Raw genomic sequence first — 27,869 nt, forward strand, 5'->3', positions numbered from 1 at the left:
TTACCAGCAATACACAATCATGCCCAGAGGACATTTCAATCCTTGGTCATGACAAGCCCTCACTGAGGCTGCTTCATACGTTTAGCACCATGAAAGGTGCCAGACGAAATGAAGAGGGAGACAATCACCTGTGCAAGTCCCAAGTCTCGTGGGAAGGCCACGGCAAAGGCTATACAGAAATAATAAAACGCACACACACGGACATTAATTACAGTATTTATTTACAGCCTTCATTTTCCCAATTGTGCAGCCTAAACTCCTGCCATTGTCACTTAATTGATTATAAGATGTGCAATTTTTTCCCATCTACATGTCCCTGACATTGGGATACTACTGACCCAGTATCAACTGTGACGTAACTATGAAAACTTCCCTTCGACACCGTTTCTAAGGTTGAGGAAGTAGCAGCAGCGACACAGCAGCAGCCAACAGGCTGAGGTTCCCACCGGGAGGGTGAGCCACCCGGCGACAGCTGACAGGCGAACGTGCACGTGCTGAGCGTATGCTCTGCCGGGCCTGTGCAGCTCGCAGTGTGTGCCCAAGGCGACCACACGGTAGTGCCGCTTCGCTTTAAACCCTGAATGGGCGGTTTAGTTCAGTATCGGATTAGGAATTTAACCTGAACAAGTCAGTGCTGTATCAACTGCATTTCAAAGTTCGCCAACTCGGCATTCTTGTTTCATTCTTACCCTGGTTAAGTAGTAAAATCTCAGTTCTCAAGTGGAATTAGAGTGGCTATGCCAGCCAGGCCCCAGCTGCTCCTGATTGGCCACTTTTATTTGCCTTCATTGATGTCACTGTCGCTGTCACTGCTGCTGTCACTGGTCAATGCAGTTAGGTTTCCCAGGGCTTCCCTGTAAGGAAAATAAACTGGAACGTTACACTGCAATCCAGGCATGGGGATAGGGAATTCTGCAGCTTCACTAAATTATATTCACAAAGGAAAAGGTTCCAACAGCCACAGCGATACGCCTCCCTGACTTGTACGCTCAATGAATTGTTAAATCAGTAACACATCCTGACTTTTTACAAAGAATGAAGGACATTCAGGGGGTAGTAAGGGCAGATGCAAATGTGCTCCATTTTTAGAACAGTCCTTCCTGGTGACGAGACAGGAGCCAAGTACTTACTTTTGTTCCTGGCTGACGGCAAAGTCAGCCATGAGTCTCCGGGTGAGGCCCTCACAGACAGGCAAGCTGAAGGCACTCGCCAGCTTCACGATCTCAATGGCCTGGGCAGGGCTGTTGGAGGCTTTTGCGCTGTCCATAAACTCATTCAGCAACTCATTTCTGTAAAAGAAAAGCAAATGTCAACATTCCCCAACTAAACCCCCAAACCCCACTCCGTCCAAGATTTACTTGCAACAGCTAGCATTTTATTAGGTTGGTGCAAAAGTAATCACAGTTTTTGTAATTTTTAACCTTTTAAACCACAATTACTTTTGCAACAACCTAATAGAAAGTTCCATCATAAAATCCTCAACCGTTTAACTTTGGAGGCAAAGTCCCATGAAGTCTAACTTGGCCAGATAACGCACACGGTTCGCTAGGCGGCACAGGTCTATTCATGGGTCCCCGGAGCTGTGATCACTGACACAGATAAGTCAGCATCTGCCGTGGGTGCCCGAGACGGAGGGCGCAATGGTCCACCTGCGTGCCTATCAGAACACTGTCCCCGCAGTGGCTGAGGAAAGTGCCATCACCCCACAGTAAGAGTTAAGCCCACGGAGGTAATTCAGGATGTACCCAGGCAGGCCTGTTAACTTCAACTTACCTTGGGATCTTATTATGCTTCCTGAAAAGCCCCAACATCTTCCTGTTCAGGACGAGATAAGAGAAAGATTATGTATGCAAACAGAGCACAAGGCAACCAGACGAGCACAGCTGGTCCCGGGACTCAAGAGATTAAGTGTCCCTCCTAACGACAGCAGAAGCCCCTGAAGATGCCAGCCGGCTCCCAGCCATCCTTACGTCACAGTCACCTCCCTCCTCCCAAACTTCACGTATGTACATAAGTTTCACAGACACATCTGACTCGCTGCCAGTGTTGAGACGTGCTGGGGACATCCTCTTGAAGACGATCACTTCCGTCTTCCAGGGATGGAGTGAGTCGCATGGGCAGCTGGGAGACAGCACGATCGCTGTCCTCTCCCACCTCCCAGTGTGAGTTCAGTGCGTCCTACACTTACGTTATGAAGAGCAGGCTCAGAGTAAGGCTTCAGTCTCGTGTATGTGCTCACCACCATCCTGCCACATGCAGGACAGAAGGGAAACACACACACTCAGCTCCCATGACTTAGCTGAGGTCCGTACCCCTGCGCCAATCATCACAGCCTGATTCATAACGAGTCTCGACCTGCCCGAGTTAACAAAGTCAACAACACGTTTCTGTCACTGGCAGCGTAGCAGGTCACGTGTGTGCTTCATACTCCTGAGACCAGGTGAGGCAGCAACACATCATCAGCTTTTCTGGGAGACAGTGAACAGCCATTTTGGACTGACAATCGTGTGCAAATTAAGTTACTTTTTTTGTGCTAAAGAAGCCACGCACCAGTATTCCCCACTTACTGACTCCAAGAACGAACATTTATATCCAGTGCAACACACAGCAGAACCACCCAACTGGGAGGACCCCTACAAAGTACTGTTTTACTGACTCCTCTGCTTTGGGAAAAATGAATATGCATAAAGTCTCCATTCACAATCAAACAGTAAAAATTAGCATGTGGAATGAAGAGCTGATGAAAACACGTAACTAGAATACAAAGCAAGGACAGGTTCTACTCAAGGCCATGTTTACTCCTTTCAGGTAAATGCCTGTTTCCAGAAGTCCAAGTACACAGCCCATATTCTAAGGTGGGTGGTGGTGGAACACCCACAAATGAAACACCCAAATAACCTAAACATCCAAAACATTTTCAAAGATTCTTTGATCACTTTGTCTTATTTAAGTGGACAGACAAGTAACTTGCCCACAGATACAGAAAACAGAAAGGTAACTAACGGAAAGAGAATGAGCCCATTGAACCACATCCTCTCTTAAATAAATCATATATACTGGTCTTCCAAAAGTTTGCTTGTCCTCTCTTAAATACATCATGTACGTGTATACTGACTAGACAGCTCCTAAAAGTTTGCTTTTCAGTTTTTGGGAAGTTTCCAGAGTTATCTCATTCGTCCCCTGATAAACTACACATCACACAGCCAAATGTGAGAAGCTCTACTACCCAGGGTAATATTCTCTGAGATCCAAGTACGAATGCTTTCAGTTTGCAAGTGTGTGTCACTCACCAGGCTTCCTGGCTTCTCCCCGCCCGTAAGAACAGAACCGCTATACAGTTCAGAGCGTTCGCTGGCCAGTCAGGGGCGGTCTGCCTGGCGTCCTGGCTTTCGTAAGTAGACTTGATATCCGCAGCACAGTCAGCAAACGCCACCTGAAGCTGAGAAGCTCTAGGAATTAGCAGAACTTCCTAACGGCTTTATGAGAATTTAAGTTCAGGAGACTACATAGGACCATTAAAAGTTTTTGAGCAATGCATTTCACCATGTGAACACATCACATATATAGCACACAAGTAAGTGAAAAATAAAGCATCCTGCCCTGGGGTAAATAATTTGATTAGCCCCATCTTTCAAACCCAACCACCGGCTTTCTTTCTAGATTTTTTTAATGCAAGCTGCTACTGTCAGGATATTTTCATGTTGGACTAGAAGAACGAGAGTGACTTTAGAAACAGTATTCTGCTAATGGCTGGATATGTTTCGATGTATAATTTAAATCTGGGGTTAGATGGCGTAATTCTCCACAATGATAGATGGAACCAGGGAAACCACCCCCACGGGGCCTGCAGTGATACACACAGGATACACTGGTTAGAAAACACCTAATCATAAGGAAACCTCAGTGTCAGTACGACCCTACCTCTGCTGGATGCCGATCTCTTGCCATGAGCATCAGAATCTCTTCTTTCAGGTCACTGCGAAAAGTGTGACCATATTCTTTACTATCTTGAAACAAAACAGGAATGTGGTGAGAAGTGATCACTGTAATGTAAAACCAACCCTCTCTGGCTGACCTTTATCTGTTGTCAGTTGTTACCCGTATTTTTCAGTGAGTGAAAATAAGTTACTGACATTACCTAGTCCAGATTTATTTCAGGATTCCAGAAAACCAGTAGGCTGATTCACAGTAAGAATAGACAAAAAACTAGTGAAAGCCGTGGCTGCTCCCAGGCAAGTGTCACACAGCACACACTACGAGCAGCCACCAGCTCTGAGATAGGACACTGTGTTACAGCCTGTGAGAATCGTGTGGTCTTTTGTCAAAAATGGAAGTTTTCATCGCAAACAACGTTAGCACGTTTGTTAATCAAAACATAGGACAATGAAGTGCGATGGGCCTGGACACAAAAGCTGAAACTTACCTTTCCAGATCTGAGGAATCATTTCCAGCCTGTTGGCCACATCCAAAGCCTGGAGAAGATCTATCAGTGTTTGGGAATGGGGTAAGAAGACCTGATTAAGAGAAATACAAATATATTTTTCAAGTATTAATCAGCACAGATACCCACAGACACACGTACGTCGATATGTGGTAAGTAACAGAGCATCTTACTGAAGGGATCAGGTCCTTATACCACTTCAAGGTGACATCGATTTGTTCCATTAGACAAAGCAAACTGAAGAACTTGGAACTGTAATAGAGGAAAGAAGTATGTTTAGTCTAAAATCCCGGACAACAGGGGAATGATTAAATTTTAGCGTAGTTATACGATGATGTATTACACAGAATTTGGAAACAATTTAGAAGTTACAATTTCAAACAATTTCAAGCTACATGGGCCAGTGCTTAACCCAGGAGGTGCTACCTGTGCTTCCTGGATTTCCCAGTTAATACCGCCTAACCCTCAACTGGTCATGACGGCCTCCTCAGCACACTCGCCTCATGCTCCGCAGACTGTGAGTATCACATTCATTTTAAAGCATTTGACGTGAAGCAAGGATTTGGACCCACACCGCACACCTACCAACAGGCTGACTCCTTGAGATCTTGTTTTTAGCCGCCTAAAGGCAAAGCCATTTATGAAGTCTCTTTAGGCTCCAGCCTCTACATCTTTAAAAACAAGAGACTGTGACAAAATTTTTAGGGACCCTCCCTACTATAAATTCGAAAGTATAAAACAGGAGGGCGTAGAGGAAAAGGTATGTGGATTTAATGTGTTATAGAGAAGCTCAGCCTGGTGAATCCGTTTTACCGCTGCTTGACTTTCCTAGTGCCCTGCTAACACGTACTGTTAAGTCAGGGGAGTGCTGCCTCAAGTCGGAGGTGAAAACCCAGGGCCACCAACAGCCTCCCACCTACAGCATCAACTGATGGCTGCACACAGGCACTCCACTACTGCCAAAGGATACATTACCAACATACTTACTAATAGAAATTACGCCGATGATCAGCTCCGATGAATTTCCGGTTGTCTCCAGTGTTTAAAAGGCCATGCACTTGGTAAGCAAGTTCCAGATCTCTGAGAGAGGAGCACTGAAAATTTGTAAGTAGTAAGTATCCCTCTTAGAGATCCTTACCAGCCAAACAGTGGCTCGTTACGTAAAAAATAAGTAGTTACTTGTGGAAGTACTTATGCTGATTCAACATATTATTGGTTGACAGCAATGAGTCATAGGAAAATGGGGGAAATCAAAACAAACCCCCAAATTCTGCGAAATTTAAAACAAAATGATTTTGACTTAGTCATTATATCTTTAGAAATCAATCCTACAATAAAACTTGGTGACATGCACAAAGACAGATGGGGTACTGTACACCATTGCTCACTGTACAAGCAAAAAACCCATGAAATAACTCCAAAACACATCCACAGGAGAAGAGTTAAGTAAATTGGAGTCCATTCCTCCTAAGAAATACTGTACTGCTGTCAACAAACAAAATACCATGGAAATGTATCTGGGGATGCATGTTTGAATACCCAGGGAAAAAATTCTGGAAGGATACTCACTAAACTGTAAAGTATAAAATAAACTGTAAAGTAATTATACTTATGGAACAGGATACACTAATTCATTCTGCAGCTCCTTGAAATTTTTCCTATATTAGCATCGTAAAATGAAAAACCAAAATTGAAACAAGTTTCATCAATTTAAAAAGTTACCAATAGGCAAATTGAAATATTCTAAAACCTCATCTGAACAAAGGTATGAAAAAGACAATATATACAATAAACACAGGGTAGGGATATTATGTGATTTAGTACAGATTTTACAGAAAGAAAAAAGAGCCAAAAATATCAACAGAAATAAGAGTTAGAAAATGAAAGAATCAAGGAGAGGCCTCCTATCCACTCCTAGTTACAGATGAATTTCAGAGATGGATAAAAGGAAAAACGAAAACAAAAGTTAAGCAAGAAGTGGTACTTACAGCTCTCATGGCTGACTGAAAAAACATATCTGAAAATCAAAATTCACAAGAGCCTTGGTTACTCTGGATAAAATATATTTTCAAATCAGTGACATTAATAAAAATCCTGCAACAAAATTGGTAATGCAGAGGATAAACCTAAAGGAATAAAAACTCAAGTGGAGAGAAACTATACATGGAAGTGCTACACTTTGGCTTTCTGAAAACCATCACCCAAAGATTCCTTAGCTAAATAAAACCCTGTCCTCATCACAAAAGCCTCTAAAAACAGTCACCCAGGGAATCTGGCTGTCTCTCACAAGCAATTTCTATACATACCATCATCTGGGTCCTGTGGGGAAAATTTCTTCCCCGTTAATTCGTTCATGATATCGTAGATCACGAGGGACGATCCTTTTGAAGGGTTGTCTGCAGAACAAGAAAGCAAATGGGTTTTTATCATGAGTCCCCTTCCGGTACCAACACCAGGCGCACAGCACCCATTACCAAGGGCCACAGTTCTCCCTTCCCTGCCTCTGTATTAACGCCTGGCACAGGCTGACCAGGGCAGTCCTGGCACCGGCAGAATGCAACTCGCCATCAGATCCGAGATAGTCCCAGGTCCAGGTGCTCCCAATGCAGACTTTCCCTTCCTTCTTAGTCTCTCCACAAACTTGACTTTCATTGGTGTGAAAGACAGATGGACATACAAACACAAACACACCTTTACCAAGCCCACAAACTTAGAAAAACATGGTTTCTGCTAGTAATCATCTGTATTCCTTTTAAGTATAATCAGGATGAGAAGGCCAAGAAAAAGAAAACTACAATTAATGGATATGGGCAGTCCTTTAAAATCACGTGACCTGCGGACTAATAGGTCAGAAAATGCACATACAATAAATACTCCAAACATATTACACTTTATCCACATTCCACAAGTGATAATGACAGGTTTAATGTCATTTAATATCCACAAGTGATAATGAGAGGTTTAATGACAGCATACATATATTTTTATAATTTTCTCAAGCATGTTTCCATTTGCTTGCAATTCTAAGTATTTGATTAGTTACATGATAATCTGTTTTACGTGTATTATTTCTTCATTGTTTTAGGCTTTGTCCTTTGGGTAAATTCCTAGAAATTGTTACTGTAGGCAACCATTTTATATGCATAAGACAAACACACTCCTCCCTCACCCTGCCCCCAAGGTCATGGGTGTTGCTTAGGAAGCCTAAGTATCACTGACAGGTTACAACTGAATCAAAGCGATATGCTGATAACAGGGACGGAAGAGGTTTTGGGGTCAGAAACGCAGTTTCACTACAATGTCACCAGGTTGAGTAAAATTTTAGAAGATACAATTATTGTGGAAACAGTTTACCTATTTCCAAGATAAAGTCAGTTACCTATTCCCCCCACCCTAAAAGATGAACTTCCCTATAAGGGACGATGTAGATTTTGTAAAATCCGTCCTCCAAAACAGAGACAGTAAGTTTTTTTCTGTTGTTTTTATATATAAAGTCTATCACAGGAGAGAAGAACTAGAACTGTCATTTCTGAGCACAGGGGGTCTTTCTCAAGTTGGAGCAAATGGATGAGAGCTAAGACTGTGAGTGCCTGCTGTGTGTCTTCCAAGCACAGGACAAGACATTATGAATAATTCATTTAATAATTACACCCTGGTGGTAACACTCAGGGTAAGGTATCCAGTCCTTCTGACAGAGCTGGTATATGGTTGAGGTGAAATTTCAACTCAGGTATGCCTTGCTCTAAATTCCACTCAACAGAACAGAGCTCCAACAAGGACGAGCTGATCTAAAAGTTGGTGACAAACAGAGCCTCAAGATTCTCCTACAAGGCTTCCAAACAAGATTCAGGTCACCGTGGGGCAGCAAGCACTGTGCAACAACTTCTTGCAAAGATGGAAATATTCTTTATCTGCATCACTGCACATCCAAGGTATGATCAAACAACATGGTGAATGTTTAAATAAAAAGTTTATTACAGTAAAAGACACATTGCCATTAATCCCCCTCAAAATACTCCCTCTCGCTTCGAACACACTTATCCCATCATTCTTGACACTTTCTGAAGCAGTTCTGGAAGTCCTCTTTCGTGAGTGTCTTTAGTTGCGCTGTAGTGGCTGCCTCAATGTCCTGAATTGATTCAAAACATCTACCTTTCATGGTCATTGTGACTTTGGGGAAGAGCCAGAAGTCGCATGGTGCCAGATCCAGTGAATAAGGTGGATGAGGACACACCGTCATGTTTTTGACAGAAATTGCTGTACCAGAAGCGATGTGTGACGCAGAGCTCTGTCATGATGGAGGATGATTTCTGACACACTTTCAAACACACCTCTCAACCATAGCTCATACCCGACTGGCTGCACCGAATGAGTTGAAACTTGTCACACACTGTTACTAAGGTTCAATGCGCCACTCCCTGTATTGAAGATCCTGCCTTTCTGTTGGATGGCACTTTGCAAGAGCATTCACCGTATTTTCTGATCACAATGGAAAGGCTCTGTGTCACATCGCTTCTGGTATGGACATTTCTGTCAAATACAAACGTTATATGGTGTGTCCTCATCCACCTTATTCACTGGATCTGGCACCATGCGACTTCTGGCTCTTCCCCAAAGTCACAATGACCATGAAAGGAAAACGTTTTGAATCAATTCAAGATATCAAAGTAGCCATGACAGTGCAACTAAAGACACTCACGAAAGAGGACTTCCAGAACTGCTTCAGAAAGTGGCAAGAACAGTGGGATAAGTGTGTTTGAAGAGAGGGGGGGAATTTTGATGGGGATTAATAACAGTGTATCTCTTACTGTAATAAATTTTTTTTAATTTAAACATTCACTGTATGTTTTGATCACACCTTGCAGTGGCCAGTAGCCACATGTAGCTACTGAGCACTAATGCAATGACGGAATTTTAAATTTTATTTCATTTTAACTAAATATAAATAGCCACACGTGCTAGTGGCTATCGCATTTGACAGCACAGCTCTGGAGAGCAAAAGAAATTCCCAGCTAAAATACCTCTGACCAGTTCTAACTGTACACCAACATTGTGAATACACTTAATGAGCCCGTCCCCTCCAGGACAAGTTTTACATCACACACAAGGTTACTACCCTCAAGAATAAATTTTTGCCCGGACTAGATTAACTTGTGAATTCTCTATTCTTAATTCATATGCAGTGAAGGTGGCCTACAATTAATCACATAAACTTAAGGATGCTGGGTCAATTTTCTACATAAAGTAATATAATGTCATACATACCGTAATGATAAAACAGCTGAATAATATAGTGATATGTTGCAAGTGAGGGTTCTCAAATTACCAGGTGCACAGAAAAAAATAAGAAACAACGTAAGTCAAACACAGTTATCCAAAATATAGCTTACCAAGGTACACTGAGCTAAAAACATTGATGTTGGTATTTAAATAAAAGATGATTACCTTCTATTCCTTTGGACAGACATTTCCTAGTTCATCAGATTAATGTAAAGGTATCATAAAGATCGAATCACTTTTAGAAAGTCCAGACACCCATCACTAAAATGTTATCGTTGATGTACTATGAGCCTTCATTTAAGAACACCAAAGCATAGCAAAGGGAACTGATTCCCAACACAACCTTCAATAAAGTATTAAGCTGGTGCAAAAGTAATTGCGGTTTAAAAGGTTAAAAATAATTGCAAAAACCTCAATTATTTTTGCACCAACCCAATAATTACTAAAAAATATACAACCCATTAGCACACACTTTGGTTCAAATACCTAATTATACTAGAAAATGTCATGGAAATTAAAACTATCTAACTATAGGAGAACAGCACTCCCCGGAATCAAGAGATCCATGAGGAATACTAAAACATTAGTATGTTTAAAATACTAAATACTAAAATACTAAATACTAAAAATACTAAAACAACGTTGTAATTTGCTATAAGGAGCATGAAGATGATAAAGGTACCCCACCGTGGCAAATGCGTGTGATTACAGGTGCCAAATGGTGGAAATGAAATTCCCAACATATTACAGAAACAGCAGCAGTGTCCAGTCCCTCTGTGCTCGTGCGGGCCTGAACCTTCCCGTCAGCACTGTCTGGGTGGTCACTGAGGGATGCTGGGATGCATCCTCACCAATTCCGATGGCCTTCATTTCCCGTAAGGTCTGTAAGGCTGGCAGTTTCCCAAATGCATAAAATCTTCGGAGACATTTCAGAATGGTATTAAAAGTCTGTAGATTTGGTTTCATCTTCTGTGCAACAATTTGTTTCAGCAGTTCCTAGGTGAATCAAAAGCAGGCAGTATTTTTTTATGCCTGGGCAATGACAAAGACTAACTGGAACTCGAAGCAAACATCACCTGTTGGGAGGGTCTGCGGGATGAGCTAGGGCTCATGGACGTTCTTCCACTCTATGTAATCGCGAGAACCCACCGAGGAAAGAACTCTGTCTACAACAAAGCTCTATGTTTCTAACTCCTACTGACTTCCTTTATCCCGTCATACCCCTCCATCTTGGCATGCAGGCCAGAGTGTGCCCGTGGCTTGCCATGTCTGCACCCACCGGGCTGCACTCTTTCCCCACGTAAATCCTTTTGTTGATCAAATACCCAGTCGATATTATTTTTCAGTCAACAGCAGACAATTTGTTCCACAAAGGACTATTACATACTAAAACAGAACCTGGCTACCAGGCTATAGCTAAAGCAGGTTAATAGATCCCTCATGGAAGAATTACCTATGAATTAGCAGGACCAGTGACTCTGCATTTTAGAGAAACCCTTCCATTCAGTCACCCCACCCCCACCTGGCAAAGGTGTCCAACTGTTTTCAGCCCTCTGCCTAGTGAGTCTGAGACTACAGCAAGAGAGCAGATGAGAATGGATTGTGCGTTTTCCTTTTGTAAATGAGTTGGTATGGCATAAAAACATGTTTCTATTCCTAAATTACTCCAACCTAGTGACTTAAATTTTATTAAATTTACCTGACACTTTTTCAATAAATATGCATTATTTTTGTTAATAAAAAACCTATTATGAGAAGTAAAGGAATAAAGCAACCCTGGTCTTCCTGAATTCTAGCTGTGATGTGGTGGGTCAAGTAGCTTTCTTCTCACGTCAGACACTGAGGGGTAACCACTGTCTGAGAACCCCGTGCAGTCACTGCCATGAAGATGCTCAAAGAATGCTGTCTCCATCCTGTGTATTCCTAACAAAAGATATTTTAGGCCTATCAGAAGACAAAACGAGCATTCCTCCTTACCAATATATTATTCCATTTTTCCTCAAGTTTCTCATTCGTCATTGCTGTTGCTTCAATCAATGCATTGAAGGTGTGTATGTCAGCTGTAAAAGAAAAAACTACTTTAACCAAAAGGGGCCTGAAGATTAACCCCTAAATGACTCCACTTAAGGCACGTGGCTCCTGACTCACTGCAACGTGTCTACAAACCTAGAAAACTACTTTCCTGGATCTCTACTCCTGCTTCAATCACCAATACCACAGGAAAAGACTAAAAGTGAGCCAATGACTGAGGTAAGATCCAAAGATTTTACAGACTCTAGAGAAGGAAAGAAAGAAAAAAAGGATGAAGGGGAGTTTGCCAAACATACTTACCACGAAGTCTATTGTTTAATAATTCGGTGTATAAGTTTAATGCCTGCACAGGAGCTCGGTGCTGCAAGAGGGAAAAAAATTAAAAGTAAGCACCATCAAATGTATTTAAGAAATATTTGCACATCTCCTATTCTAGGGTTTGAGAATATAGTAGTAAACAAAACCAGACAAGGTTCCAGCTCTCGTGAACCTTAGGATCTAGTGCAGTGGTTCTTTACCAGGGGCAGTCTGCTCCCCAGGTGACATTCAGTAATGCCTGCAGACATTTTTAGTTGTCACAAGTGAGAGGTGGGGAGGATATACTTCTGGCGTGCAGTGGGCAGAGGCCAGGGAGCTATCATCATACGATAATGCACCAGACAGCCCCCACGACAGATTATCTGGCCCAACTGTCAACAGTTCTTATGTAGAGAAACCCTGATTTAGTGGAAATTAAAGATAAAAATATAAAAACAAATCAACAAATTTTACCTTCACCATTCCTCGGATCATTGTGCAATAGGAATGTGCATTTTTCTCTGGCATCAGAGCGAAGATTCTCTCAGCATTGTTTTTCGCTCTAGACACAAGAGTAAGTGTGAACCAGGGGACAAAGGAAAAGCCAATAAGAGCTACCACAATTTATTGAGTTTAAAATGTTCCAGGCACTGTGCCAAACACTTTATGCATATAATTTCAAATAACTCTTACTACCGAAAGAGGGAGATGTGGTTATCATCATTTTGAAAATAAGAAAAACAGGATCAAAGATCTTAAGTTGTCCAAGGTTTTGTAGTTAAGTGGCAGAATCAGAACTGAAAAGGGAATTGTTATGAACAAGTAATAGGTGGTCCTGTGCCACATAATGACATTTTGGTCAGCAGCAGACTGCATATATGACCGTGGCCCCAGAAGATTATAATGGAGCGGAAATGTTCCTACTGCCTAGTGATGAGGAAGCACATGCATTGTTCTCATGTTTGTGGTGATGCTCGTGTGAAATGACTACCCTGCCAGCTGCAGGAAAGTAGAGCACACACAATGACAGTAGTCAGCTATACCATCTAGGTGTGTGTTACTACACTCTATGATGTTCGCACAGGGATGAAATCATATCATGGGGCATTTCTCAGAATGTACCCCATTATTAAGCGGCACATGACTGTATACTCAAGGCATTAAACAAAAAGCAACCTGTACAACAGGGTCCACAGTGAAGTGTCCCTGTCCTCCTTCATTAGATCCAATTCCCCAGAGGAAACCACGAACAAGCAGTTTCTCCTGAATCCTTTGTCTTAGTCTAGCACGATTTTACACAGTGTATCTACTCCCTTCTTTAAAAAAAAAAAAAATAATAAAGACACCATGCTATACAAACTGTGCTATACCTTACCAATGTCTTAGAAATCGAAAAGAACCAGGATTTGAGCCAGGATATTCCAAAAGTCCATGCTCTTAACCAATACGTGGAATTATTAAAATCTACTAAAGAAATTTAATCTGATTCTATGCAATTTATCACATCAAAGAAGACTCCAAATATTAATGGTAGCTTTCCTTCTCCAGACATTCACATGAAATATAATTCAACAGTTCAGTTCATTTAAATCCTTAAATGTCAGTTACATGTTATTCACCTTTTGTTTGCAAGTGATGAATATTCTGCTTGCTGGACAGTAATCTTAATTTAGAACTACATTCTAGTATATGTGTATTCTTATATAAACAAAAATATTGCATCTTTCAGAATTACAGGTATATGGTGTAAGGTAAAACTGACGAACTTCCAAAGGAACCATGTGAAGGTCACATGGAGCTAAATGAGGGGAAATCAAGTGTCACCATTGTGCTGCTGGTGAGAGATAAAGAACTTATGAAAATAGGTCCAAATGCATGTGAACACCAATCGTGACATTTATATTGCACACTAAAAGCATATTGTATTTAGAACATTACAGGATATCTTCTTCAGGAGGTGATGGTGTACATTCCATGCACCATATAAAACCATAACGTAAGGTTCTAATTATGTGTAACATACCTCCAAGTAACTCCAAACTGATGACCAGCCTTCTTCTTAGATTTCTCATTATTTTCCTCTGTGGCCTCTTCCTGAAATGAACCATCAACAGAAATAAAAAGATGACAATGCAATGCATTCTCCTAGTTAGACTACTCAAAATCAGGAAGGCAGAGGAAACTTCAAAGCAACTGGAAGCCTGGAGTAGAGGTGAATGAATGCCCTGTACGCAGCCCAGAGAAATTGGAAATCTAAACAACACAGCCTGTTTCCTCAGAGGCTACATCTGTATGGCTTGATCCATACAGAAATAGTGTTTGTTATTAGGGTGGAAGCAAGAGAAAATGATGTATTTGGGTATGGAATATAGTTAATGTCTAATACTAACCCAATACAAGCTATGATTTTTTCTAAGACTACGTTTTCTCCTTTATTATAAACCAAGCTCTGGGTTGAAGCTGATGAGGACCAAGATAGGCTCAGCAAGCACCGCACAGCTCAGTACTGGCTCTGCTGCTGGGGCTGGAGGGGCAGAGGGCCAGCCAGATCAGGGAACCTGGAAGGCAAGGTATGACACTGCCTATGCAATGTTGAAAGACTTAGATTTCCAGTCAAGAAGGCGGGGTAGGTAAATGCTGTGCTTACATCCTCTCAAGACACTAAAATTACTACTAAGCTACAGAACAACCATCACCGAGAATCCTCTAGAGTCTAGCTAAACAGATGTCCTATAACTAAGGACATACAGAAGCTACATCAAGACAGGTAGGAGAGGCAGAGACACAGAACATACTGGTCCCCATACCCATGTGTGGTGGTTAAAAATCAGGAGAAATATCTCAGCTGCAGAGGTCCTCCCTGGAGGAGCGAGGGGTTCCAGCCTCACACCAGGCTCCTCAGCCCAGGATTCTAGAACCAGGAAGACTAGTCCTCACAACTTCTGGCTGTGAAAACCAGGAGACTGTGGCTCAGTGAGACGAAGATGCGGTCCCAGGTGCTCCTTTTACAGGGCCCATGCAGGGACTCACCTGCTCTGAGCTACAGTGCTGGGGCTACAGCTCAAAAGGTGCCAGGGACATATGGGGAGGGACTAAATTATCTGGCTTCATGGCGAGGGGCAACTTTCTCCCAGACGGAAGAGCTGGCAGAGCCACTGTTTCTTTGTGGAGCCCTCTCCCTCCCAGCGAGCAAACACAGGCAGCTGCCATATCTGAGTCTCCATCAACCTAAATAACACTGTTCGCCCTGCCCTGGTGATTCTCTGAGACTCTGCCCCACCCAACTTGTGGGCCTACTGAAGCCCCTTCCAGTGGCTTTTCCATACAAATGGCCTGTCTTAGCTCATGCTGCGGACTTTCCTAACCCCTATCAATGGCTTACAAACCCCAAACAAGCAGCATCTGGACTTGGTGTACCTTGTAACTTTTGCTGAGTAGCCAAGCCTGGCACTAGTGGCAGCTGGCCTCTTTTCCAGGCTTGGCCTCTCCCAGGCACCTCCATGCCCAGAGTGGTGGCTGCCATCTGCAGATTGCTTTGTGGCTTATGCCAGGTGGCCCAGAACAGGGCACAATCTGAGGCTGAACTTAGCCTGTCCCAGCAAGATCATCCAGCTGCCTCCATAGATGAAAGCACAGATGGGGCAGGCACCAGAGACCTACTCAAGTGAATCTTGCTCCACAGGGTCACCTCCTGCACAACAGCTCCTCCACTGTACTCTAGGCCAGTCCTCACAACCCATCAGCCCAAGAGTCAATCCCTCCCATTGACGTGTGAACAGCAACCAAGGCTCAACTAAAACAGGAGGTCACCCACAACCCAAAGAACATACCTAGGATACCTGGCTCAGGTGACCAGAGAGTTTGCACTACAAGGCACCACAGGACATCTACTACACAAGGCCACTCTACTAAGACCAGAAGACATAGCCGCCATACCTAATACACAGAAACAAACGGGAGGTAGTCAAATGGAGAGACAAAGAAACATGTCTCAAATGAAAGAACAGAACAAAACTCGAGAAAAACAACTAAACATAATGGAGATAAGCAATCTACCAGATGCAGAGTTCAAAACACTTATAAGGATGCTCAGTGATCTCAGTGAGAACTTCAACAGAGAGATAAACATAAAAACGGAGACAGAAAACATAAAAAGAACCAGTCATAAATGACGAATATAATAACTGAAATAAAGAATAGAGGGCATCAACAATAGATTAGATAAAGCGTGAGTCAAATCAGCAATTCATAACATGAGGTAGCAAAAAACACCCAATCAGAACAGCAAAAAGAAAAATACAAAAAAATTAGGATAGTTTAAGAGGCCTCTGGGAACAACATCAAGCACACCAACATTCGCATCATTGGGGTACCAGAAGAAGAGAGAAGAAAGGATTGAAAACCTATCTGAAAAAATGATGGAAAACTTCCCTAATCTGGCAAAAGAAATAGACATACAAGCCCAGAAAGTGCAGAGCCCCAAACACGATGAACCCAAACAGGCCCACACCAAGACACATCACAATTAAAATGCCAAAGGTTAAAAACAAAGAGACTATCTTAAAAGAAGCAAAAGGAAAGCAGTTAGTTACTAGAAGGAAGCTCCCATAAGACACTCAGCTGATTTTGCAACAGAAACTTTGCTGGCCAGAAGGGAGTGGCACGAAATAGTCGAAGTGATGAAAAGAAAGTTCACTCTACCCAGCAAAGCTATCATTTAGAGTCAAAGGACAAATAAAGAACTTCTCAGACAAGAAAAAAGCTAAAGGAGTTCATCAACACTTAACCAGTATTACAAGAAATGTTAGAGGAACTTCTTTAAGATGAAAAGAAAAGGATAAAAAACATAAATAAAATGGCAATAACTACATATCTCTCAATAATTACTTTACATGTAAATGGATTAAATTCTCCAATCAAAAGAAATAGGGTGGCTGAATGAATAAGAAAACAAAATCCTTATATATGCTGCCTGCAAGTGACACACTACAGATGGAAAGACATACTGGAAGAAAAGGGATGGAAAAAAATATTTCATGAAAATGGAAATGAAAACAAAAAGCTGGCGTAGCAATACTTGCACCAGATCAAAAAAAAAAACAACTTTAAAACAAAGGCTATAACAAGGAACAAAGGACCCAGTAATCCCACTTCTGGGTAATTACTGGAAGAAACCCAAAATGCTACTTCAAGGGGACACATGCATCCATGTGTTCAATGCAGCATTATTCACAGTAGCCAAGATAAAGAAGCAACCTGGGTGTCCATCAATGGATCAATGCATAAAGAAGAGGTAGTACATCTATGCAACGGAATATTACCCAGCCATCAAAAAAGAATGAAATCTTGCCATCTTAATATAGTAAGAATGTACAGTTTCAGATTGGTACTAGATTTATCTGAGTGATCACTTTGCAAACTATATAGATGTCTAATCACTATGCTGTACACCTGAAACTAATATCATATTGTATGTCAATTGTAACTGAAAAATACAAAAATTATATAAAAAGACAGTTATTCTGTACATAAGCAATCCACATTTAGTGGAGAAAAATTGGAAAAGTCAAACTGAAAGAAAAAACACCCATGATTCCACCACACAGAAAGGAAATTAATTTTTAATGACATTTTCTTTATGCATTTAAAAATTTTTTAATAAAAATGGTATATTGTTATCTAGACTATATTCCCACTTATCGGTATCTTTCCATACCCAAACAGACCTAAACTAGTATTCTCAATCACCACATAATACCATTATAATTCTATCACCCACTATTGGATATTTGATTTGCTTTCAACAATTTTGTAATTATAAGTATGAATATACTACGAAAAATGTCATATGTACATCTTTGTTCACGTGAGCCAAAAGTTTCCCTGGGATCTTTTTGTAGTAGTCAAACACTTTGGTTGAGAGAGAGCTATGACAGCATCTAGGTCAGCCCCAGGCACAATACTATTCTGTACCCCCAGCAGAGAGGTCACTCCTCTCTGCCCATGTATGCAAGAATTTTTGAGGGGGCGGTTCAATACACATCGTATTGTCACTGTAAGTAACAATAACACAGGGGACTGCCCAAATACTTCTGGTCAAAGCTTTGCCTGCATTTGGTAGGCAAGGTCAAAATATTTTTAAGGGAAGGGTTAAAACAATTGTTTAAATCTCTCTTCCTTTATATTACTTTTTATCAAAGCTACTGTACCATACCACACTTCAAAAGAAATCTCCACTACATTAACACAGAAGAACCTGCCTAACTTTGAGGTGTTACGACCAAAAGAAACTTTAAAAATTATTGCCAAAAGCCATTACCAACTCTTTTGATTTTTCACTTTGTTGAAAATGATAATCAGTTGAGGGATCTTGGTCACCATAGTAACACAATAAATCCAAGAGACTATTAGTTGTTTCCAGAGATACAGTGGTTCCTGTGGGTAGAAGAAAAAAAGGGAAAGAAACCTTGAAACATCAAAGAACTAAATCCCATTAGATTAAAATTCTTCACTTTTTCTATGAGCTGTGGCTTTCTTGGTCACATATTTAATATCATCCACCGCTTACTTTAACAATGGATGTGAATACACTTCATGTCAACACCTGAAGTGATAAAGGCAGAGACACAATCCTTACTAACCGCGTGTTTTGACATAAAAGAATAAAATATGATGAAGTATGTTCACTTATTTTAGGCACTCATATCCCCAGAGAAACTATCTCACGGTTTTAACTGCCACCTCCAAACTGAAGACGCTGTAAATTATTGCCATGTACTTCCCTTGGCCCAGTTCCATTGTTACAAATGCAAGGAGAACTATTCTACTTGGGTCCAGGCCCTCAGTGAAATACTTGCCCAGAAATATGAGCACAAATGTCTAGTTACAATAACCTTTTAAAAATTGTTGCTCCAAACATTATGCTCCCATTTTGACACCTAACTAAAAGGCAGAAAAGGGAACAGAAAGACATATAAGATATAATTCAGTGTTTTAAAAGAAAAGTAACTGCATTTTTCTAAAGAAAATATACGGATGACAAAAATGCCCATCAGGAAATTTAAAAGCCCAGAAAAGAGAGCACAGCAGAGGGGAGAGGACATAGGCTATGAAGTTTCATTTGATTGGGTCTATTATTTCAGAACTTATTAAGTTATTTCATAACTTAATAATTGGTTAATGTTAACTAAAATTAATACATACATTATACATACATAATACATACATACATACATAATACATAATACCTACATACATTATACAATATAGAATTATCTTATTACATAATTACAGACTATATAAGTAACATAGCATGTAATTATACAATTACAATATGTAATTACATAATGTGTAACAATCATGTTATAAAGTTAATATAAATATTAATATCACTTAAAAATTACTTAATTTTTCCTTTATAAGATAACTACTAGCAGCTCATAAGGTGTTACAGAATTAAGCATGTGAATTGCCTGGCAAAGTGTTTGGCACTTATTAGAGGTTTGATAATAACATTTTCTAAGCCCTCTCCCATGGTATGCTGGTTCACTCTGTTACTCTGAGGTATGGGTCTGACACACTATCTTTAGAAATGTTTACTGAATGTCTGCATGTGCCTGCACCACGCAGCATGTAACACAGAAGACAAGTCTTAGCACTAAGAGCCTTAATATAGACTTAGCAGATATTTATCATATCGAACAAACAGAGGAAACTCTCCCTAAGTAATAATCTGCATGAGCAATTCATTTGTACAATCAATGCTGTAACAGGCTGTATACCCAGACTCTCAAATCAAACATGGCTTTCTACAAATGTTTCTGTTATTGAGTGATTCAGTTCAATTTCTATCTCTTCTATGTTTGGTTGATTTTTGTCACTTCAGATTCCATAAACTTAAAAACAATACCGCTGCTTTCGATGTTACTACTGGTACATTCTCATGGCAGTTCACAAGCCACACTATCTAGACCTACACCAGACTGAATTCAGAGAGCCACAAGATTTGAGAAACAGAAGCTCTGAGAAACTAAGTGAGTTTGTCAAGGACACAGGACTAATAGTGTCAGAACTAGGACCAGTATGCAAGCCTCTGATCCAACAGTTTAGTGCTCTTTCCTTTTTAAATGTTTCTTGTTTTAAATGTTCCTTTTTAAATGTTTCTTGTTTGTTTTGTCTTCCAAACATACTTAATAGCTACCGAATTTCTCTACCTGTGATACAGCACAAGTGTACAAGAAACTAACAAAGTTGCAACTCTATCTCACCTATAATTTTAAAGTGAAGCTAAAGCAGAACTTAAAATATTATTTATTAAACTATTAAAAATATAAACACAGCTATCAAGCAGATTAAGTACAACAGTATTTGTAATTCTTACACATAACTATGGGATCGTACAACGGTGGCCTGTTTCTAAGCCCACATTCCTAGGGGAGGCTCTGAATGAACTTAGTCACCTGCTTGCAAGAGCTGATCAAACATGTCCACCGAAGCTTTGACTTTTTTGAGTGTGATCCGTTCCTTCAGGGCGGCTTCACTTACATCTTCAATTTTAGGCTCAAAGTACTCAGGCATTAAACACTAGGAAAGTGATAGAACTAAAATTACTACAAACAGGTACAGGTGAAAGGATAACCAAGTAGGACATTTTTATCACCAGCACACCAAAATAAAATGTCACTGTTCCAATTCACGGTTCATGTACCAAATACCATTTATCATTTTAACATGAATGTCTTTGTAGGGAATATAATCTTAAAAAAGAAATTAAAAGAAACAAAAAAAACACAACTCTCCAGTCTCCCAAACAAGACTATTTAGCTATCTCCTAGCTTGGGGAGAAAAATTTAAAAGTACCTAAACATAATCCATATCTGAAAAATCCTTCTTCCAACTTAATTTCCCAACTTCAAACTAAACTTATTATTGTTTTCCCCTTGCTAAAACCATCCTTTCTCCTTTCCTCCCAATCTTGGTTGAGAGTCAGAGTACGCTTGGTTTCCAAAGGCAGAAACTTCATCCTTGATGCTTCTTTTACTCTGAACATTTAATACCACTAAGGTAGGGTGATTTTACCTCACTCATTAATTTATTCAAATACTTATTAAATGCCTACTACTTTACCCCAGACATTGGGGATATAGAGATGCAAGTTATTCTCTGCCTTCAAGATACTCACAATCTAATGGAGAAAACAAATAAGGCAATAGTTATGACATAATGTGAATGGTCTCAGAGATCTCAGAGATCTCAGAGGTGTGTGACAGCTGCCTGCCATGGAGGCAGGGGACCGTGGAAAGCTTTAAGCAAAAGTGAGCTAAGCACAGAAGAGTAACTGTTAGAGTAAAACCCAAAGGGAAAAAGGTGGGCCAACAAACGATTGTTCCATAGCTGCCACTGTCTTAGATCAGGATTTCAGTATTTTTACCTACACAATCGCACTGGCCTTCTAATTTGTCTCTGGGAGGTGCTGCTTGAGAAGCAGGAGGGCTGTGTTTGGGTTTATGTGTTTTGGAAAGCAGGGAGATGTGAGAGGGAATGCTTCTGGATGATGAGTCTGAGGTTGTATTACACATCTGGTTTGCTCATGCTGTACTGAGAGCACTAAGCACAATATAGAGCAGACAGGCATTGCTCAAATACTCTTCATGAGTACAGAACAAAGAGGTGGTTGGAAATACAATTTGGAGTTCAAAGGAGAGGGATCTAGGCCAGACATACAAGAATACCAAAAGGAACATAAGGGTCGTTGAAGAGTATACACAGGAAAAAGAGGAAATGAGTGAGCATGGAAACCTAAAAAAGACGCCAATGCTTAAGGAGTGGATAGAAAAGCTACTGAAAGAAACTGAAATGGAATAGTCACATAGGTAAAGATCTAATAATCTGCTGTCACAGAAGCCAAATGGGGAAAATAAAATAAGGAGCAAATACATACAGAAGGAGTTTAAAAAAAAAAAAAAGGTTAGTATTGTGAGCAGATACAACTATACACATTAAAGGATTTTCCACCCAAATATTGAGAGCGGTCAAATGGCTACTCAAATATTAGCCATGAATGCTTGGTTTAATCTATATTTATATACTCTTATCTAAAAATCCTAATTGTCTTTCCTTACCGGTATATGAGGTTCAGCTATATCCTTCTGAAAGTATTTGGGATGTGAGTTAATAATAAACTTTGCTGCCTTCTCCCCGGACTTCTTTGCCAATAAAAATAAACGCTATATAAAGAAAAAAAATTAGATATAAATTGGTATTTACGTAATTTAGACTCAAGAGATCAAAGTCATACCCTCAGCAAGATTTATTCTTCCCCCTAATAAAGAATGCCAACAATACACAGAATCCTAATTAGAAGTTAAATAAAATATCTCCACCTCTGCTAGTGAGAATGACGTAATGTCAGGTCTTACACATCATGAGGTATGTAAAAACAATGCGTTAAACTGAGTGGATCGCTCCAGTGTGAGAGCCCTAAGTGTTAAAAACCACAACCCCAAACCCTCCATAGCTAATCTCTAACGCCTTTTGATGAAAGTAATACAGGATTTAAAAAGTCTTCCAATTTATCAGCATCGGTAAACGTTTCAAAGGTTTTTACAACTAAGTTAAATTACACATGCTCTCTTGTACCCCAACCGACAAGATGAAACATAATACTAGAAGCGTCGCATGTAAGTACTCACTGATTCCATAGAGGTTGTTGGTATGAGGTAAGGATCATCTTGAAATGCGTAAGGAGCAGCTGTGGTGTCCTGTGGAGAAGACAGAAGGCTCTTTAGGCAGATTTTTATTAAGAGGATTTTTTTTTTTTTTTTTGGAAATAAGACCCAGCCAAGCAGGCTGCCTTTATTCTTCTGTTTGACTGCTGGGTTACCTTTACCAACTATATTCTTCAATGTTGTATTTGTGTTGTAGACGAGGTGGGAATGGAAGCCAAAACAGACAATTTGGGGGTCAGGGCGGCCATGTTTTTATAGGGGCAATTTCACAGGGCCTTGTGCCTTGTGAATTGAGGGAGAGTAAAAGATTTGCCATATTATTCCAGGAAGGGAGTCCACTCAGCTGGAACCCTGTGAATTTTTAAAGACCCCAAATAACCCTAATGCCGGGCTCTGCAGGCAGGCCCAGGGGCCAACCGTGTGATTCACCTCTCTCAGGCTTTGCCTTTGAACATAAGAAAGCAGGTCTGTGGCCTGGAGGCGACCTGACGTAGGTCCAGTGACCAGTCTCCCAGTCCCAGGGCTTTGCTGAGCCTCACGCAGGACCACAAATCAGGGTCTTCACTTTCAAGAACTACTCCAGACAGGTATAAACTGTCCTGTTCTTCAGATGCTTCTCCTTATCCCTCCTGTTCTAAAAGTCTCTGGTGAGTTTCCATCCCAATTTCCTCCATCATTTCAGGCTTTAAGATGTCTTTACTCTGGTGCAGCAGAGATGCCTCGTACAATACAGGACGCTGGTGTCACACAGCATCATCCTCTGAGTCACGAGGGATACCATGCAGTTCCGAAGGCGGGAGATCACCTCTCCATCAGCAAGGGAAACAGGCTCCAGGTTTGCAGTGAAGCCCCCTGCATCCTCTTCCTTGTGCTCAGGGGTGGGGTAGACCCAGATGAAGCCATTGTTACCCAGAATCACTGAGGCACCACAAGGCAAGTCATGGAAATGAGTCTTCTGCCATTTCACCAGGAGGGAGAAACCTGGACCAAAACACCCTAACTTTCCATATTTTAGACTCCTCGGGTGCAAGGAGACATCTCCATCAGAGAACACGGCCTGCACCTCAGCACTGATAAGGTCTCCTTCTTGCAAGAAGCCTCTCATTGCCAGCTTATCTTCTGCAGATCTTCTCCTCAGCTCTCCTTCAGGAAGGTTCATGGATGAGAGAAGCAAGACTAAATCCAGCCTAGAGTTGGTCTCCACCTTCCACCTCTTCTGTTGAACCTCTGTGATTTGCCCCACGACAATGTCTCCTACTTCACCATTGTATCGCATGAAGCCCATGTCTGTGGTGATCATGTCCCCAGGCACCACCAAGTGTTTCTTGGTCTCGCGGTGCAGGCTTTCGCTAAGAGGCTTGTGAGCAACGGGAAGCCTCACCTCCATCGCCATCTTGGCGCCAAATCATAAGAGGATCTGTTTTTTAGTGATGTCCAAAAATTCTATCAAGTTTTAATTATGTACGCAACACATATGCAGAAATATGTATGTATATTTGCATTTGTGTATGTGTATATGTTAGTGTATAAATATATATATATGGAGTCTCCCCCCCCACACACACACACAGCTGTAATGTCCTCTCGGCTCTGTAAGACTTGGTTATAATTACGCACAACTTAAAGCAAACAATGGTTCAAACCCCCGTGACTGTTTCTTAAGATCTGAGTCTGCCATCAATAGGGACTACTGCTGTTTTAAACTCGAGGTAAAGATCTTCTAAATTAACTAATCTGGGCACCAATTTCCTGCACTAGGGTTTCCTTCAAAGCATTGCCACTAACCATACACAAGTCCAAGTCCTTCCTCCAAATGGAGGATACTGCCAGGCCCTATCAGGGGTGGGAACAAGCAGCGGCTTCTCCTGTGTCCTGCTGCCCAAGGTACTATACTTCTTTCAACTCTCAAGTACCACCAAGGGCTCACTCAGAACTGCCCCCAAATTACTTCCTCTATCCCTCTCCTCTCCCTCAGAGCTTCCTTTCCCAGGCCTTATGGAATCTTTGTTCCAGAGGAAAAATTTCCCCTATATCCTGAATCCCTTCTGATTGTCCCTTTGATGCCTTGTCATACTGACCTGGATTCTCCAGGAAAGGGGGAGGTGCTTCCCAGCAGCTTTCAAGGGAAGGCTGCTCATACATAGCAGTTTGGAGGCAGTATTGGGGGGGGGCGGGACGGTTGGGGATCCTAGCTTCCTACTGCCACTTTCAAAACCATATTCTTCCACACTCCTCATGAGGCACATCTCATCTTTTGAAGACAAAAGACAGGGAGCTAAGTCGAGGCTTTAACATCCTAACCAGACAGGTCAGAAAATTGAAAAGCTTTAGACTCCTCATTTGTCATATAAAGAGACTGATTAGATAATTTCCAAGAAACTTTCTAGATCTACAACAGTTTAATTGTGAATAATGAGGAAGTATGAACATTAAATGTATTATTAGCTGAGTTAGGTACAGAAACCTAAAATTCCTACTTACCCTGTTTACTGTGGATGCGAGTGCCTGAAGAATGGCCACTTTGTCCCTAAGAATGAGAATCACAAGTTAACCTTCACCAGGGCTTCTCAGGCTCACAAAATGAACAAGTGATTCTACTCTCTGAATGAACTGGCCAATAACAAAGTTCAGGTCTCAACAAAAGCCGGTTCTTGTATCTCAAGATCATTAGAACAATAACAAGAGAAAATGACTCAAATGCCATTCAAGAAAATGATTCCTTTATGGATATGTTTATTCCTACTCTTATCTTGGTTCTGATTCTCAGGCCAGGGAAGATAGAAATATACCTGAATATAATAAAATACTATGCAGTAATTAAAAATTAAAAGCAGAATACAGAACAGTACATCTAACAAATCAGTTCTACTAAATTAAATGTATACATATAATTTATATTAAAAATGTCATGTCCCAGAACTTTAAAATAACAGCTATCATCTACTGAGCTCTGACAATGTGGCAGGCACTACTCAAATGCACATTTAATCTTTTACAGTAGGTACTAGTATCATTACCCACATTTTACTATAGCACAGAGATTAAATAACTTGCCTCTGAGTAGTGTGATTGCTAGTAATTGTTTCCATTTTGCATGTTCAATTTATCCCACCCACCTTTTGGCAATACTCAGGAAAAATTTAGCTGTTTAAAGTGTCTTTGAATAGGGCCATTTGTCCAAGGATCTATCCACTGAGTTAAAAAAGCTAAAATCTTTCAGTCCACGTCATTTATTTCACTTTACCTTATTAAAGACCATAAAGATAGTACTTTTGTCTGGTCTCCCAACAATATGAAAACTTTGTTAAGAAAAAGAAATTGTTTTAAAGACGATGCTCACAATTAACCACTATTATGTAAATGTCAACCCAAACTCAGTTCAAAAGGTCTTTCAACTCTTAAGTTAATCTCATTCCAGGTTCACTCACTACTTTCACCTTCTTTTGTTCTTTTAAACTCCCAAGCTTTTCCTCCCTCAGCTGTTCCCTCCCCCAAGAAAGCTCTCCATCGCGTGTCATGTCACTGCGTCCTTATTTAACAATGTTCTGCTCATAATAAATACTCCACCACTAGAGGAATGAACACGGAATACTCACCACGTTTTCCTTTTTGGAATAACCACTTCCTCATTCCCTTAATGTGAAAAAAAAAAAAAAAAAAGAAAGTGAATCAATTTCCAAATACTACTACTACAAAGAAGTACAATGTGGTAATATAAAAATGGAATGACTTCAATGTATTTTTATATACCTGTGACATCAGCTCCTTCAGCCTTGGGGAGGGCTGCACTTCCGGAATAAAATCTGCAAAAAAATAAAAGCCCTAAAGCTAATACTCATCTGAAGTTCCCACTTCACCTCCAACGATGTGCATTTTGAGCCCAAATTTATCATGGATCAAAATGACCGGATAATTCATGTCGATGTACACTGAGAAGATATACAGCAAGTCCAAAACCATTACAAAATAGATATATAAGACATGGAGACAATATGGTCCAAAAAAATTTTAACCAGGTAATCTCATTACATAAAATCAAGGAAAAAAAGGAAAAATTTAATAGCACTTGAACAATTGAACAGATGATTTGAAATATAAAGGACTTTCAATATTGGGAATCTAAAACACCAAGGTAAGAGGGACAATGAATGAGCTGATTTTTAAATAGATAACGCCCTAATAATAAAGAACGATTCCATTTAAAGCGATTATAACAAACTATGAAGCTAAATCACCACAGCCTTTCAATCCACTTCCTTCATCAGGAACGTCACGACATTCAGCACAGAGGGCGCTCATCAACTACCTTTAATTTGGGGAAAATCTTAAGATTTCTCCTCATTCCTCCCGGTTGAGTGAAAATGAGTGAGAGCAAATAATTTTTTTTTTTTAATTTGAGATGGGATTGCAAAAAGCCACACTAACGAGAATGCTGGCTCCACGAGAGCAGGATCCCAGTCTTGTCGACAGTTCTAACTCCTGCGTAGGCCAGGCTACCAATAAATATTTCCCTAATAAATGCGTTTTGTCTCTTTTTCAAGGACTCGGGTTCTGCACGCCGGGTTCCGGGAGCACGCGGCTACCAGAGGGCGCATGCGCATTCCAGTGCAGTGTGCCTCTTCCCTCGGCTCTCGGGAAACGGGGATCACACGAGACTAGGTTGACACCTGGTCTTCCTCGGGATCCCCCAAGCCTCTCTTACCTGCAGCCAGGGGCTTGTCCAAATGGACCTGCCCGCCGATCCGACAACGGCAGGCAAAGCCTGCAGCGGACCGTCAACCAGCGAACAGATGACACGGCCATCTTTGGCTTCTTCGCATTGCATGTCGGGAATGTACGCCCTACACTTTCCGGATTACCAAGGGAGGTGAAGGTGGGCGGGAATAGAACAGGTTACGAGTTCATGGTTTGCAAGACTTCGTTACGGAAGTTAAGTGCTCAGGACGCTTCATTTGCCGCGAAGAAGTCTTCTAAAACGATCATCTGAACATTATATATCTTCGATTGTGTTCAAAATAAGAAAGCTAGTGAAAATGAAATTCTTATTTCCCCCCCACCCCAGAGCGGAAGTGATCTCATCTACGTAAATCTCC

The 27,869-nt window shown here is 40.9% G+C and overlaps 2 protein-coding genes across 5 annotated transcripts; both read right to left on the bottom strand.

The window, feature by feature from the left end:
- Window positions 1-196: 196 nt before the first annotated feature.
- PTCD3 (pentatricopeptide repeat domain 3) lies at window positions 197-27,831 on the bottom strand. Of its 4 annotated transcripts, none has more exons than XM_081068336.1 (24): window positions 27,479-27,831; window positions 26,527-26,579; window positions 26,373-26,409; window positions 25,258-25,303; window positions 22,741-22,809; window positions 22,171-22,275; window positions 20,509-20,632; window positions 18,369-18,484; window positions 14,073-14,143; window positions 12,524-12,611; window positions 12,053-12,113; window positions 11,699-11,781; window positions 10,573-10,717; window positions 9,707-9,757; window positions 6,748-6,837; window positions 6,430-6,458; window positions 5,429-5,535; window positions 4,615-4,693; window positions 4,424-4,514; window positions 3,922-4,007; window positions 3,291-3,439; window positions 1,774-1,815; window positions 1,131-1,289; window positions 197-854 (listed from the first exon to the last, which is right to left on the bottom strand). In XM_081068336.1, exons 1-24 carry the CDS (start codon window positions 27,577-27,579, stop codon window positions 776-778), a joined length of 2,061 nt encoding a protein of 686 aa, XP_080924462.1. In that variant the 5' UTR covers window positions 27,580-27,831; the 3' UTR covers window positions 197-775. The 4 variants fall into 4 exon arrangements, 3 of the variants coding, with proteins under 3 accessions (XP_080924462.1, XP_080924463.1, XP_080924464.1); XM_081068337.1 differs by lacking the exon at window positions 27,479-27,831 and adding an exon at window positions 27,202-27,329; XM_081068338.1 differs by lacking the exon at window positions 27,479-27,831 and adding an exon at window positions 27,083-27,171.
- Window positions 23,462-24,169, bottom strand: LOC308505681 (exosome complex component RRP4-like; the record flags this gene model as incomplete). Its single annotated transcript, XM_081068345.1, has 1 exon — window positions 23,462-24,169. The coding sequence occupies one exon, from the start codon at window positions 24,167-24,169 to the stop codon at window positions 23,462-23,464; it is 708 nt and encodes a 235-aa protein (XP_080924471.1).
- Window positions 27,832-27,869: the final 38 nt, after the last annotated feature.

The sequence above is a fragment of the Rhinolophus hipposideros genome, assembly GCF_964194185.1.
Source record: "Rhinolophus hipposideros genome assembly, chromosome: 12".
In the NCBI taxonomy this organism is placed as follows: Eukaryota; Metazoa; Chordata; class Mammalia; order Chiroptera; family Rhinolophidae; genus Rhinolophus; species Rhinolophus hipposideros.

Excerpts from the sequence above, each read along its gene's own strand:
- PTCD3 (XM_081068336.1), bottom strand. The coding sequence starts at position 27,579 with ATGGCCGTGTCATCTGTTCGCTGGTTGACGGTCCGCTGCAGGCTTTGC. Across the intron at positions 26,410-26,526 it reads TGAAGGAGCTGATGTCACAG|GGAATGAGGAAGTGGTTATT; the intron begins GTATATAAAAAT and ends TTTCACATTAAG. Across the intron at positions 18,485-20,508 it reads TGATCAGCTCTTGCAAGCAG|GAACCACTGTATCTCTGGAA; the intron begins GTGACTAAGTTC and ends TTCTACCCACAG.